This window comes from Schistocerca cancellata, chromosome 3 (assembly GCF_023864275.1).
Source record: "Schistocerca cancellata isolate TAMUIC-IGC-003103 chromosome 3, iqSchCanc2.1, whole genome shotgun sequence".
NCBI classification, from domain to species: Eukaryota; Metazoa; Arthropoda; class Insecta; order Orthoptera; family Acrididae; genus Schistocerca; species Schistocerca cancellata.
In genome coordinates this window covers 198,467,301-198,484,207 of record NC_064628.1, presented here as the reverse complement: position 1 = coordinate 198,484,207, position 16,907 = coordinate 198,467,301, and the positions used below count along the sequence as shown (strand labels likewise).

The window sequence follows — 16,907 nt, the reverse complement described above, 5'->3', positions numbered from 1 at the left end:
CCCATTGTACCAGTTATTAAGGTTTCTTCTCGTTCCATTCACATACATAGATTGGGAACAATGTCTGTTAGAATGTGACTGTGGATGCATAATTATTCTAATCTTATCTTCATGATCCCCATGTCAGCGATATGTAGGGGGTTCTAGTATATTTCCAATCACCAACTTTCTCCTCCGAATGTGAAAATATTTTGTTGACACTGACCTACAAAGGGAGAAATGAACATCACAATAAAATAAGGGAAATCAGAGCTCATATGGAAAGATATATGAGTTCGTTCTTCCCGTGCGCTATACGAGTTTGGAATACTAGAGAATTGTGAAGGTGGTTTGATGAACCGTCTGCCAGGCACTTCAATGTGATTTGCAGAGTATTGATGTAGATGTAGATATAGAGTAACCATGTAAAGCTGATTCTTGAAACTTTGTTACCAGACTTTCTCAGGATATGAAACTTCCTGGCAGATTAAAACTGTGTGCCCGACCGAGACTCGAACTCGGGACCTTTGCCTTTCGCAGGAGAGCTTCTTTAAAGTTTGGAAGGTAGGAGACGAGGTACTGGCAGAAGTAAAGCTGTGAGTACCGGGCGTGAGTCGTGCTTCGGTAGCTCAGTTGGTAGAGCACTTGCCCGCGAAAGGCAAAGGTCCCGAGTTCGAGTCTCGGTCGGGCACACAGTTTTAATCTGCCAGGAAGTTTCATATCAGCGCACACTCCGCTGCAGAGTGAAAATCTTATTCTTTCTCAGGATAGTTTGCATCTATCTTCGAGAGTCTTCCGTTTAGTCCCTTCACTATCTCTGTGACACTCTTCCACTGATTAAACAAACCTGTAACCATTCGTGGTTCCCTTCTCTGTATAATAGTATAACTCATGGTAACTATAAATATGACCAAGTAGGTGAAGGATAAGGCAAATTCATTTTTTATTCATCAACTGTTAACTGAACTTCTACGATATTATTGCTATAAATGATTAGCATCAAAAGTACTAGAGAAATTTCAGATTTGTGAATGAGTACCATTTGTTTCAAGTAAAAGAAAATATTACCTTGACATGACTGAAACCATAGATAAGGTATTTAAAATTAGTTGTATGCCATTTGAATAACAAATAAAGGAAATATTTCATGAAACTTCCTGGCAGATTAAAACTGTGTGCCCGACCGAGACTCGAACTCGGGACCTTTGCCTTTCGCGGGCAAGTGCTCTACCATCTGAGCTGTGCTTCGGTAGCTCAGATGGTAGAGCACTTGCCCGCGAAAGGAAAAGGTCCCGAGTTCGAGTCTCGGTCGGGCACACATTTTTAATCTGCCAGGAAGTTTCATATCAGCGCACACTCCGCTGCAGAGTGAAAATCTCATTCTGGAAATATTTCATGAATGCTAGCTGTGTCGCAGCATACATGTCACAAATTGGTTGCTGTCTTCTTTGTAAGATCTCAACCTACATTAATTGTACACAGCCACGGTGTCACCATGTCTGTTTTAGACAAAATAGCACAAATTTATGTATCTTAACAAAAGATAAAATAGAAATAAATTTCATTACAGTAACATACTTAAATAACAACAAGAGGAAGTGTGTGATATTTAAGACATTAGACTCAACTTAGGAATTTTACGATTTATAAATTAGAGATTTTCTTTTTATCACGTGTTGTTGCATCAGTCTCAACATGCTTACAATAGGGGTTTGTTGCAACTACTTTTCAGGAACACAGTCAGGATGAACTGTAACATTTTGTTCTGTAGGACATGCTCAAGATGTACATCCTCCAAGGTCATAGGGATATATCTGCCAAGTTGGGATCCTTGTCGTGCAGAGGGGGGGTTAACCAGTCTTTGGGATCCGTCTTCTTTTCTTCTCCAGCTCTAACAACACCATTCTCCTCCTACTAGTATGCAAGGTCCAATTCTATCTTTACCTTTGTCCACATTCAATAACCTCCATCATGGAACTTTTATCTGTTTAATTACACCCTGTTTTCAATGAATAGCCAAGACTGATCTACACATGTGATGATAGGACATGGACAAAAGGCAAGAAAGGACGTAGTAAATTTGTATTTAGGCGTGCCAGCAATTCTGGGGGAGAGAATATACCTGAGCAAGGTGACAGAGACATAGTGAATGATGTGGTAAACATTTGAAAGCCTAACTAATGAAGTGCTGCTTGTTTGACAAGAGCAGACACCATAGTGAGAAGTACACTGTGAATTAGACAGATAGTGCAAATAGTGATGTAAGGAAGAGGTTGATAACAATACTTAATATTCCCGAGGAAAAACATTGAATAAATATGTACAGAGTATTATGAACTGTTAAATTCAAAATATGTAGTGAGACGAATGTTCTCATGAAGACTTATTAGCTATAGGTGTGAAAATACTATTATACCATAGATACTAATGCACACTGACATGTATAAATAACAGAGCAAACAACCGTAATGGTGAGAGGATCTTTCAATGAGTCATAGAATAAGGACTGCAGTAGGAGTAGCCACAAGGCTTCCCACTTGTTTATTTGATAAAGAAGAGCATTCATAGATCACACAGCAGTAAAGGTATGCAAAATGATACAAGCTTTAAGCTGCAGTAGGTAGATGTAAAACAATGCAGGAAAGATTAGGTTAATGTAGATATGCTGTAACGTAAGAAAATGCGTCTATATTAGAGAACTGTAGAGACTGACTGATGAGGAGCTTATACTGACATCTGGGCTCTGTCAAAAAAGTAAAATAAGGAACTTCAGAGTGATAAGAAAAAAAGAGGTTACATGGTTCAATTAGTTAAAAAGGTGAAGTGTATCTGAATTGAGGAAGGATGGATTGAAGACAGGAGACACATCCATAAAAGACTGAGCTACGCTGTTGGTCAGGTGCATTTAAGAAAGAAAAAACATGTACCATTATTTGTAGGGATTGAAATGGGGCAGCCACAGAAATAAAGAAAGAAAGATTGTACACTCTCTACCCATAAGAGAGGTAAATTATTATTTGATAATATACCGTATTTACTCGAATCTAAGCCGCACTTTTTTTTCGGTTTTTGTAATCCAAAAAACCGCCTGCGGCTTAGAATCGAGTGCAAAGCAAGCGGAAGTTGTGAAAAATGTTGGTAGGTGCCGCCACAACGAACTTCTGCCGTCGAATATATGTAGCGCTACACAAGCATGCTTTGTGGACACAAAGGTAAATACTGGCGCCAAAATCTTTTTTTTCTCCGCCCCGAGTTTCGACTACTGCATTTTCATACATTATCCAACGAAGTAAATACAAATTCCGTATTGTTCATCTTCGAATGTAGCAGAATTTCAATGTACTACGAAAATCCGACTGGCAAGACTGTTTGTTTGTCAATATGGCCAACTCTACGTTCCGAGTTTTTTCCTACCTGTGAGAAGAGATGGTTGCTAATAGGAACCTGATGAAATAGGAATCACATGCAGTATTCTCTTCACCATAAGAATAATACGAAAATAAACATTTTGCCATGTATTCTTTCGTGTTTGCTACTACCTCATTTAAATCCTGTCTGCCTAATAAACTACGAAACTAGAATGAAACAACAGCAAACGCGGAAGAATATACGTATCGTGTCATGTTTATATTCGTATTATTCTTATGCCTAACAGTGATATAGTCAGAAATGAAGCACGGCAACTGACAAGATTTTAAATGTAAGATGGCTAATTTCTGCGCAGAATTTGATGTACTAAAGAAGCGGCCGCAAAGATTTTCAAACGGAGAAAAATTTGCGCCTAACTCTCGTTCAGAACATGTTCTATCATACGCAGCAAGGTTACTAAATAATAGATACGCAGTCTATTATTTGGTTCTTGTTGATCATTATCAAAGAAAGCAGCAATGTAAGTAACAACAAATAGCAGTCTCTTGCCAGTGTTTCGCTAAAAAGCGGCGGTAGCGCGCACAAAAGCAAGTCATGCCGTGAGCGACGACAGGCCGTAAACACGCACTATCAGAATGCGACAAACAATGCATGACACAGTACAGTAATGCATTTTCAGCTTAGAGTGACGTAAACACCTATAACAAAGAAAACGGCACTTATCAGATCAAAGCAAAATAAGCAATCGATTCAAACCAGACGAAGCACGTGAAAAAGGAAGGGTACCCGTATAAATACGGACGGAGCGCCTGACGCATAGCAATGGCTACCTGGTAAAGCTTAACTGCTAAGCTTACGACTCGAACCAAACTACTGTAGACGTATCGTCTTCCATTCGACCTAAATTGTGTCGCATATTACAATGGACCAACTTTGTTTCGATTTGGAGGTGCGGCCTAAAACTTTTCTCTCCCCTTGAATTTCGAGTCTCAAATTTCAGGTGTGGCTTAGATTCGGGAAATAATTTTTTTCCTTTATTTCGAGTCTCATTTTTCAGGTGCGGCTTAGATTCGAGTGCGGCTTAGATTCGAGTAAATACGGTAGTCAAATGGTTGCAGTTACAATTGTTATGCAACTGGAGAGGTTTTCCATGCTAGTTAAGGTTTTCCATGCTGTGAGGCATGGAGACCTTTTCCATTGGCATATGAACTAATGCAGAAATATTTGAAATATTAGCAAGTACTCATGAAAGATAACAAGGAATCCATATAAGTTGCATCTAGAAAACAACATAATATACATTTGCATGATCTGTGTTAAAAATATTCAATGAGAACATAAGATGCGGACATTAGAAAATTTTAAAGCAAATCTGTCCTGTTATTACTACATCAGGCCCCAGCAAAAAATAATATCTGCCTACATGAACAAATTTTAAGAACTTTGATAAAGCATGATTATACCTGCAAATGTAAAAGAAAGTAGTTAAGTGCTGCGATAATCTTGATCGACTGAATTGAAGGAAAAATATTTTCTTGGAAATTGCATATGCATTACAAGCATAATGTGTATAATTAAGAGTCACTACACAACATCTCTGTTAGAAATATACTATAACATTGAGAATGTATACAATTAAGAAAACTGTACACAACAACTTCAGACTGAGTGTGGGAATATGTAGTGCATCAAGGTGGCTTTCCAGCATAAGATGATCACAATAGAGGAAAAAAGGTAGAAATAAGTAAGCTGAAATTAGAGGTTGTCTGCGCAGGTTTATTTTGGCACAGTCATTGAGGGAGGGCCGAGGTATGTTGAGGGTGAATGTGCAGAATCTTTCAGCTGGATGCACATATTTACAACATGATGTCACCAGCTGAATGTGTCATGGGCTGTTCAGAATACACAGCCTACTGACAATGCTAACATTATCATCAAGAGAAATGAATTTTCTTCCAATATTCCACTGACTGACTGTATGAATTTTAAGTCAGACATGTTTTAATGATTGATATCTGTTATGACTGATATAGCCTATTTGAGTTACTGTAATATATGTTAATGAAAAGTAATGAACTTTAAAATATGGAAGAGTTGAAATGAGAGGTCATTCAAAGTCATTTCGTAGCTCGGAGTTGAAGTTGCGATCTTTCATTTAGCATTCCCTGTAAGATGAAAAAAAGCCCAGAAGAGTTGGATGTTCGAGCAGGATGGTGGCAAGGAGGATCTGGACCACCAGAATGAATAGCAAGGCAACAATCATCAAGAAGAGACACTTAAGGTAACAGATAGCAATCTAAAATAGTGTTCAAGGCATACTCAAGTTATATAAAGCATACCCACAGCTTTTACCACAGTCACTCGCAAAATTTTATGCCATTGTAGCTGATCACTATTCTCTGAAATAACTGGATTTGAGTCGAACCCAAAAACCAAATCTTTATTATTACTTTGATAAACACTCAATTATGACAACCAGTAAATTACAAAGAATAAACAATGATGGTGAACTTCCCAGCTTTTTCAACTATCATATCTGAACTACTGTCACTATAATACATTGCCACAACATAAAGGTTACACAAAACCATGAAATATTACAAATACAAAATAAAACTGGCTTTGTTGTCTCTTAATGACCCAAATTCCTACATTTGCTGTAGAAATGAGGGGTTGACTGTTACATGCATTGTAAGTAATAACCTTCTAATTACTCCATTTTTATCTGCACGAGTTTTGAAATATCCATGATGTTTCAAGTGTACTATAACAGTACATTATAAAAAGTGCAGTACCTCACAAGAATGTTTACCTTTGGGAGATCATAGGTGATAATGAAACCAGCCAATCACTTAAACTCTTTCTCTCAGTTGCTTCTTTTATTATATTTGCCAGGTTTCCTTTCCAATGTTCCATTTCTTGCACAAACTCAAAATGTCCATTTTTTGTATGCAATTCCTCTGTAAAAAAAAGGAACCAGCAAGCTTTACCACATTATCTTTACGCACTAAGTGAAGCAACTTCTCTACTATTTAACAAATATATCTCTCTCTGAAATAAATGCAGAAGTTTTAGAGTAGGAAGTTGACAAAATCTGTACCAAGACTATCATTTCTAAGTAAAGAAAAAAGGCTACCATAAATTACAAAGGAACAGCCTAAAAAATTACAGTAATAATCAACCAGGGGTTTGTTACAAGACCACAATGTTATAATTATCATGGTGTATTGAAAATTGGATGATGTGTATCTTACCCCAGAGAAATGATGATCAGCGTTTCATGTACTATCAATGACTTTAGATACTGGGCACAAGCTACGATTGGGGAAGAATGAGGAAGAAGTCAGCCATGCCCTTTTCAAAGGTACTATCTCAGCATTTACTTTTTGAGATTTAGTTTAACCATGGAAAACCTAAATGTGGAAGGCCGGAAGTCATTTGAACACAAATAGAAGTCCTATGTTTGAATCACTGAACCATCTTGTTCAGTTCTCATCAGATTCAGCTCAATTCAAAGTGATGTGTTTATACTGAGGTATACAATACAACACAATTTCAAATTTTTAAATAAATACAATATTTTATGAGCTGTAAAACTATTAAGTGTCTGAAAAATCCTAAGAATTACTAGAGACAGAATTTGGAATTTATGATTTGATATTTAACAAACGCAGCTGCTGTTCCAACATCAACTGAAAATTTATTAGGGAGAAAAAATAATGACACTTGTAAAATATTTTATTTCATTATTTAACTGCAACAAATTATTCCAAGGCAACAACAGTTTCTGAATAATATTACCACAAAGAAGTTACAAGAAGGAATAATGATATAAGACACAAGAGAAACTCTCAAATTAAGCAGGGCACTGGAGAGCCTCCAGCTGAAACCTGTCAGAAGACAGATACACTACAGAAGAAGACAGGCATACAACAGTGGCTGGGGAGTACACAACTAAAAACTAGTGGAGTTCAAATACTTGACACAGCAGGATCACGCTCGATTACATTTAATTTACTGCTTGTAAATTATTGTTAATTTGTTTTACAAGTGATAGATAAAAACTATTATTACTTCTCAGCCATACTAATTATAAAACTGTAAGGCCATCATGTCTGTCTGAATACACTAATTTCCAAAATTACTAGACAAATTTTCATGGGATTTTACAGGAAATATGAGCATAGCTTGGGGAAACACAGAGGGATTACTTCATCAAAATCAGATCACAGAAAAAAATGTCATAATTTAAAGTTTTATAAATGCAAAAGTGTGTTTGTCTGTTATCTTTCCATAACGAAACCACTAAACTAATTTTGTGAAATTTGATATGCGGATAGCTTGTACCATGCAGAGCACAGACTATTTCGTGTAAAATGAGGAGAGGACAACTTTTAACATCAATGCACATAAACCATGTCAAAAAATTATTAAATTTGTCGCATAATATATGCACTGTATAATGTTTAGCTACCTCAATAGTACAATGCATAGATGTGCACCATTGCTCGTGCCCGATCGAACGCACAGCTCGGCAGCAACAATGTACGTGTGCCATGTCGTAGTGCAATGGGTTAGTTGAAGGACTGGGGGAGGGGGGGGGGGGGGGCACCTATGCATTATACCACAAACACACACACCCCCAGACAGACAGACATGTGAGAGCAGCTGATATTATTGCATGCACAATAATCCTCATCATAAATCAACCCATGCAAAAATTAAAAATACTTATATGTTTGGGGTAAACCTTTTTTTATTTTTCAACATTGTCTCCTTTTAGACTAATACACTTCGTCCAATGCTGTTCTAATTTTTTGATCTCTTCCGAATAATAGGACTTGTCCAAGACTGCAAAATAGCTGTTAGTTTCTGCAATCACCTCCTTGTTTGAATAAAATATTTGTCCCGCCAGCCATTTCTTCAAATTGGGGAACAAATACTAGTCCGAGGGAGCCAAGTCTGGAGAGTAGGGGGGATGTGAAATGAGTTGGAATCCTATTTCCACTAATTTTGCGACCACAACTGCTGAGGTGTGTGCTGGTGCATTGTTGTGATGGAAAAGGATTTTCCTGCGGTCCAATCGCTGGTGTTTTTCTTGCAGCTCGGTTTTCAAACTGTCCAATAACAATGAATAATATTCACCTGTAATAGTTTTACCCTTTTCCAGACAGTTGATAAGGATTATCCCTTGTGAATCCCGAAAGACAGTCGCCTTGGTAACACATTGTTTAGATTGTTGTTTGGTCTCAGGAATATAATACTGTATCCATGTTTCATCCACAATCACGAAATGATACTTTAAGTCCTGCAGATTCTTCCTGAACAACTGCAAACCATCCTTGCAACACTTCGCACAATGCTGTTTTAGAGAAAGAGTGAGCAATTGCGGATCCCATCTTGCAGATAGCTTTCTCATGTCCAAATGTTTATTCAAAATATTATGTACCCATTCATTCGAGATGCCCACAGCACTATCAATCTCATACAGATTAACTCTTCTGTCATTCATCACCATATCATGGATTTTATCAATGATTTCTGGAGTCGTAACCTCCACAGGGCGTCAAGAATGTTCAGCATCACTTGTGTCCATATGGCCACTCCGAAAATTTTGAAACCAATTGTAAACTGTTCTAATCAAAGGTACAGAGTCACCATAATGTTTATCCAGCTTCTCTTTAGTCTCCCGAGACGTTTTGCCTTTCATAAAGTAATGTTTAATCACCGCGCAAAATTCTTTTTTGTCCATTTTTTGACGATCACTCGACTTCCTTGATTCACACGAATGCCAAACACAAAGGAATAGACCAATATGGCTGATACTTGGTGTGCGTTCTTTCCAAAGATGCTACTAACTAAACATGACCTCGATACGTGCCAGTGGTGCATCTCTCGGGCTTTGCATGGACTTTTCACACACCCCTTGTAATAACATATTACATGAGCATCTCAACATACTAGTGATAAACTTTACAACTATGCCAAAGATAAGTCAACTAGCATACCAGTGTCAAAGGCCGTGGCTGCCTATTGACAAGCCAAAGCAAGAAAATATAAAGGCCAGTAAGATAAACACATAGTAACTCAGTCGACATTGTCTAGTTGCTGTAGACTAATTATTATTTGGATTGATCCACAATCAAGTTTCCTTAATAGCTTAAAAGAAAAAAATCCCCCTTCTTCACTCTTGATCAGATGTGACTGAGCACTGAAGCTCCTCACCAGTTCTGATTCTCTGGCATTTTTGGACTATATAGCAAATGAACCCATCTGTCTAAGACATCAGAACATCTTTTCCCCTCAAATCAGTGTAAACAGCTACCATAATGCTGCTTACTAACACACATTAGAAACCACAGTAATGAGATGGTAGACAGAGCAGTTGAACTGGCTTGTGGAGAAAAGTGTGACATCTGAATGCACTATTATCCTGCATACAGTAATGCCATTCTTGAGAGGGGCTGTTAGCCATAGATAGGAAGTGGGCGAGCTGGTTGTAGGGAGAATAAAACAATTATGACATGCCTCCATTCTCTAACAATATGAGGTAATTCTAATTAACCTCCATACAGGACCTTGTCCTTTAACATATAGGTTTTTCAACTGTAAAAAAGAGCCACCAGAATGTGATGACCATAGCACAATCATAACAGGGCATCACATTTAGACCAAAGATTGTTTATGCATAAGTGAATGGGCATGAAGTAATTTTACACCTGTTTTGTCATTACCATTGACAAACATCCTATAAAATTTTATGAAGGAACAAGCCTAAGCTCTTAAATAGATAGATGTAATTTCTTTCCAATTTGGTTTTAACTACTATAAATTTTCCATTTCGCAGTACTTCTTTCCTTTCTAAAGATTTAATCTCCTGTTTTACTGTTTTCCCATTCCTCCTTTTTAGACTGTCACAGAAGACACATGCTTTACAACAGAGCCTCAACAATCAAAGTGAACTGTAAACTCTGTCATCCCCTCTCTCTCTCTCTCTCTCTCTCTCTCTCTCTCTCACACACACACACACACACACACACACACACACACACACTGCCGGAGAAAATCATTGGTAACTCAATAATACAACTTACGTGGTGTGTCTAAAATGTTCTGTTAATGCTATCAGACAACAAATAAACCAACAGATACAAACAAATGTTCTTTATGGCCCTTCAAAATAGTCACCACATGCTAAAACATACTTTTGACAATGTTCGTACAGCTTCTGGAAACTATAAGCAAAGACTTCCTGTGCAATCGACTGCAGAATGGCTGTCACACAATCTTAGTTCGCATTCACATCTGCACAACGTTCACCTTTCATGGCTGCCTTCAAGTGGGCAAACAGGAAGAAGGCCGCAGGAGTCAGATAAGGGGGTACAGAGGGTGTTCAAGAACAGTTACCATCTTCTGTGCCAGGAATTGGTGCGCATGGATCACGCAGTGTGCAGGGTCATTGTCATAGAGCAGCATCCATTTTCCAGTCCTGTGTGAACTTTGGCTGAACCCGCCAGACTGTAGCAATCAGTTCAAAACGGACTGGTAAAATGCAGCATTAATGGTTTGACCTGCAGGAACAAATTCCTTGTGGATGATGCCATTGTTGTCGAAGAAGGCAATCAACAGTATTTCCACCTTGCATTTTTGCAGACAGCTTTTATTTGGTCACGGGGAAGATTGTGAACACAATGACATTGCGAATTGAACTGATAGCACCAGGTCTCGTCTCTCAAGACGATGGTGTTCAGAAGCAATGGATCCTGGTCACACATGGAAAGGAAATCAGCAGAAGTTCCCATCCGTTTTGCTTGCTGCTCGTCTGTGAGCTTGTGCAGTACAAATCGGGAGCAGATCTCCCACTTACACAAATCATTATAGATAATAGTGTGCACCGTGTCCTCGCTAATGCCCAATTCCTCTACATTCAATCTCAGAGTCCATCGCTGATATTGTGCCAGCATTTGTCACACTTTCTTGATCTTTTCAGGGGTTCTGCTTGTCAATGGCCAACCTGAACGTGGCTCAGTCTTAGTTGTTTCCTTCCCTTCATGGAAGCATTTAAACCCATCCGTAAACACGTTTTCTGCTCACAGTTTCCCCTCCTGTACAACTGCACCAACATCCCATGTCTCTGCTGCAGTTTTCCCTGACTGGTAGCAGAACTTGATGTTTAAAAGTTACTCCATTGCACTATGGCACTTCTCTGACAATGATTACGTTCAACTGGCCTCATGCAGTGCATGCCTTGTATTGATTCTCCTCAAGTCTCTCAAGACCCATGCGCATGCAAGCACACATGTGCCAAATTGCTGTTCAGATATGACACCATACACCGAACTTTTTAGACACATCATGCATAGACTTGTCCTGGTTGGTTGTATCTACCCACTATTATTTTCATGTTCCTTTCTGCATCAAACTACAGAGTTCATTATCATGGTAGCTTCTAATTGAGACAGTGCTGGCTGTGTGTGTGCAGCTTTGTAGAAAGTATGACAAAGAGAAAACATATGTGACAGCATAGCACGTAATCTGAAAGACTTTTCTGTTGTTTCTCCCCCAACTCAATTATCAACTGCCTATACAGTATGTGTGTAAAGTGCTAGCTTTAAAAGTTTTTTCTTAAGAAACTTTCAAACACTGCAACATCCTCTGTACAGCCCAGATCTTTCACTAAGTGATTTTCACATATTTGGTGACCTGAAGAAAGACAGCAGTAGTAACACTGGTTCTCATCAGATCACTGAAGTTAAGCGTTGTCGGGCTGGGCTAGCACTTGCATGAGTGACCATCTGTTCTGCCGCTAATGACAAGTGGAGTGCACTCAGACAACCTGAGGAGCTACCTGATTGAGAAGTAGAGGCTCCAGTCTGGTAAACTGACATATGGTCAGGAGAGCGGTGTGCTGACCATGTGTATCCAGGACAGAAACTGACTGTGCAAGAGCAAACACACTTTTGGCTTCTTCAACACTACGAATAAAAGACTGCATCCGTAATCACCTATAATGACACTTGAATGTGAGTGCAATCTCTCTTGTACTGCACCAAATCTAAAATCACTCTGAGCCTCTCCAGTAACCAGGGGGGTAAGTGGTTAAAACCCCAGATTTGGGGCCATATGGGCTCCACACCGAGCACACGCACACAGATTCCAAACGGCATCGTGGCTCGGGAACGGTGGGGAAAAAAGACAGTCCAGAGGAAGATGAGCAACAATATGGTTAGCAGGTGAGGTTGGAGATGCAAGAAACTTACACATCTGGCATACCAGGAGAAGCTGCTGCTGGATGGTAAGTGGCAGTTCCCCGGCCTCAGCACAGGGGCTGCGTATGGGACTGGTTCGATAAGCACCCGTGGCCAGCCGAATACCTGTATGGTGGACAGCATCAAGGATCCGCAAATAAGAGGGCCTTGCTGACCCCTGTGCACCTGTAGTCCAGCCACGAATGCACAAAAGCCCAATAAAACTGGAGGGGAGACACCCTGTCCATTTCCCAAGACCTGTGGCTGAGGCAATTGAGGATGTTCAGTGCCTCCACGGTTCTGGCTTTCAAGTCTTGCAGGTGTGGCAACCATGACAATCTGGAGTCAAAAATGTGGCCCACAAACTGCACTGCCTCTCTAAAATGTAGGATAGTGTCCCCCATATGCAAGGCAAGCACATTAAAAGGATGATGAGAACGATTAAAGTGAACACATACACACTTATCGGCAGAAAAATGAAAACCTGTCTTGGCAGCCCACTCCTCTAACCACTGCACTGTAAGTTGCAACTGATGGCTCATCGTTGCAACACTGGAGCACTGTACTGGACTCCGTACCATAGATGTTATACCGCTGATGGCTATTGCAAAGAGGGTAACACTTAAAACACTGCCCTGGGGGACACCATGCTCCTACTCAAATTGATCAGACAGTGTGTGACCAACTCGGGTCCAAAAAAAATGCTGAGACAGGAAAGACCGAATTAAAATGGGGAAGTGGCCACGAAAGCCCCAATGATGCAGTTGTGCGAGAATACAGTGTTTCCAAGTAGTATCGTACGCCTTACTGATATCGAAGAATATGCCAATATAGTGATGCTGACGGAGGAAAGTCTGCTGAATAGCCGCTTCTAGGAGCATGATATCTGTCAAATTTTACGTAGCTCAATGAGTTTTGTGTAATCTAGAAAATTGTCCAATTTGGAAAATTATTTTAGTCCCTGGCAATTCCGTTTTGAGTGAGTTTTACAGTATTTTATTTTATGTAATTCCCATGTAAATTTGAAGTTTTTTGCTGCTTTCCATTGAGTGTTATATATTATGTAGCTCATATAGAGGACGCCATACAGCCAATCAATGTTCTCCACACAGCCTACCTTCATTATACAGTAGTATTCAAAGAACTGTGACTGACGCCCAAACAACAGAAAACAGACATGCATTGAGACTAGAAAATAGTGGTATGTAATCTAATGTATAAGACATATGGATTATGCCACGAGCAGTAACTTTTTATAGTATCGCCTGACCATGTACTTCTTGTATTTTTTAGCATCGATAATGGTGATAATGGCTAGGCAAAAAAAAAAAAAAAAAAAAAAGACAACTGATTGCTGTGCTCTACCATTTATAAATCAGATCATTGTCACTGAGTGCACCCACATTCGTAATGGAAAGTAGCCTGATACAATAGAATTATCATTATCCATGTGCACATTCTCATTGTAAGGGCCAATGAGACGAAAGTGAGGCAGGTAAAAAGTAAGTAAACTGTTTATTATTTAAAAACCAAATGCCACAGCTGCCAATACATTTATCCGAGTGCGAGACAAGATGGTCAATGCCTTCACTGTCCTTGCACAGTACCACCAAGTTCCAAAATGCCGCACATGAAAATGTGAATTTTCAGGGGGTCATACCTTGTGTTCTATCGGTCACTGCGATAAGGGTCAAGTGTTCTGGATAGCCCTTAGCCCAGCAAACATTTGTACACCTATCAGAAGAATGGGCATACTGTAGCTTTCCTACAGTACAGGGTCAAAATTTAAACATTATACACTTCCTCTAGCCCAGGCAAATGGAGCAAAATGGTTGGTACTTTTGCATTAGCTCTTAGGCAGCTTATAAAAGCAACTTTTGTTCATGGGTGATTCCTGAAAAAATGCTGAAAAACCAAGACTTTTGGGTACGAGAAGTACAAATTGTGGGAATGGCCACTTCCATCATTTCTACTTCTGGTTGTTGTTGTTGTTGTGGTCTTCAGTCCTGAGATTGGTTTGATGCAGCTCTCCATGCTACTCTATCCTGTGCAAGCTTCTTCATCTCCCAGTATCTACTGCAACCTACATCCTTCTGAATCTGCTTAGTGTATTCATCTCTTGGTCTCCCCCTACGATTTTTACCCTCCACGCTGCCCTCCAATACTAAATTGGTGATCCCTTGATGCCTCAGAACATGTCCTACCAACCGATCCCTTCTTCTGGTCAAGTTGTGCCACAAACTTCTCTTCTCCCCAATCGTATTCAATACTTCCTCATTAGTTATGTGGTCGACCCATCTAATCTTCAGCATTCTTCTGTAGCACCACATTTCAAAAGCTTCTATTCTCTTCTTGTCCAAACTATTTACCGTCCATGTTTCACTTCCATACATGGCTACACTCCATACAAATACTTTCAGAAATGATTTCCTGACACTGAAATCTATACTCGATGTTAACAAATTTCTCTTCTTCAGAAACGCCTTCCTTGCCATTGCCAGTCTACATTTTATATCCTCTCTACTTCGACCATCATCAGTTATTTTGCTCCCCAAATAGCAAAACTCCTTTACTACTTTAAGTGTCTCATTTCCTAATCTAATATCCTCAACATCACCCGACTTAATTCGACTACATTCCATTATCCTCGTTTTGCTTTTGTTGATGTTCATCTTATATCCTCCCTTCAAGACACCATCCATTCCATTCAACTGCTCTTCCAAGTCCTTTGCTGTCTCTGACAGAATTACAATGTCATCGGCGAACCTCAAAGTTTTTATTTCTTCTCCATGGATTTTAATACCTACTCCAAATTTTTCTTTTGTTTCCTTTACTGCTTGCTCAATATACAGATTGAATAACATCGGGGAGAGGCTACAACCCTGTCTCACTCCCTTCCCAACCACTGCCTCCCTTTCATGTCCCTCGACTCTTATAACTGCCATCTGGTTTCTGTACAAATTGTAAATAGCCTTTCGCTCCCTGTATTTTACCCCTGCCACCTTTAGAATTTGAAAGAGAGTATTCCAGTCAACATTGTCAAAAGCTTTCTCTAAGTCTACAAATGCTAGAAACGTAGGTTTGCCTTTCCTTAATCTTTCTTCTAAGATAAGTCGTAAGGTCAGTATTGCCTCACGTGTTCCAGTATTTCTACGGAATCCAAACTGATCTTCCCCGAGGTCGGCTTCTACTAGTTTTTCCATTCGTCTGTAAAGAATTCGTGTTAGTATTTTGCAGCTGTGGCTTATTAAACTGATTGTTCGGTAATTTTCACATCTGTCAACACCCGCTTTCTTTGGGATTGGAATTATTATATTCTTCTTGAAGTCTGAGGGTATTTCGCCTGTTTCATATATCTTGCTCACCAGATGGTAGAGTTTTGTCAGGACTGGCTCTCCCAAGGCCGTCAGTAGTTCCAATGGAATGTTGTCTACTCCGGGGGCCTTGTTTCGACTCAGGTCTTTCAGTGCTCTGTCAAACTCTTCACGCTGTATCGTATCTCCCATTTCATCTTCATCTACATCCTCTTCCATTTCCACAATATTTTCCTCAAGTACATCGCCCTTGTATAGACCCTCTATATACTCCTTCCACCTTTCTGCTTTCCCGTCTTTGCTTAGAACTGGGTTTCCATCTGAGCTCTTGATGTTCATACAAGTGGTTCTCTTATCTCCAAAGGTCTCTTTAATTTTCCTGTAGGCAGTATTTATCTTACCCCTAGTGAGATAAGCCTCTACATCCTTACATTTGTCCTCTAGCCATCCCTGCTTAGCCATTTTGCACTTCCTGTCGATATCATTTTTGAGACGTTTGTATTCCTTTTTGCCTGCTTCATTTACTGCATTTTTATATTTTCTCCTTTCATCAATTAAATTCAATATTTCTTCTGTTACCCAAGGATTTCTACTAGCCCTCGTCTTTTTACCTACTTGATCCTCTGCTGCCTTCACTACTTCATCCCTCAAAGCTACCCATTCTTCTTCTACTGCATTTCTTTCCCCCATTTTTGACAATTGTTCCCTTATGCTCTCCCTGAAACTCTGTACAACCTCTGGTTCTTTCAGTTTATCCAGGTCCCATCTCCTTAAATTCCCACCTTTTTGCAGTTTCTTCAGTTTTAATCTACAGGTCATAACCAATAGGTTGTGGTCAGAGTCTACATCTGCCCCTGGAAATGTCTTACAATTTAAAACCTGGTTCCTAAATCTCTGTCTTACCATTATATAATCTATCTGATACCTTTTAGTATCTCCAGGGTTCTTCCATGTATACAACCTTCTATCATGATTCTTAAACCAAGTGTTAGCTATG

General features: G+C 39.5%; 1 protein-coding gene across 1 annotated transcript in view; it reads right to left on the bottom strand.

Moving 5' to 3' along the window:
• The window catches only part of LOC126174816 (gem-associated protein 5), a 313,470-nt gene that overhangs the window by 64,226 nt on the left and 232,337 nt on the right, over positions 1-16,907 (bottom strand). Inside the window, exon 17 of the mRNA XM_049921193.1 lies at positions 6,161-6,308. Within this exon, the coding sequence (XP_049777150.1) occupies positions 6,161-6,308 (148 nt within the window). The remainder of the gene's footprint in view (positions 1-6,160; positions 6,309-16,907) is intronic.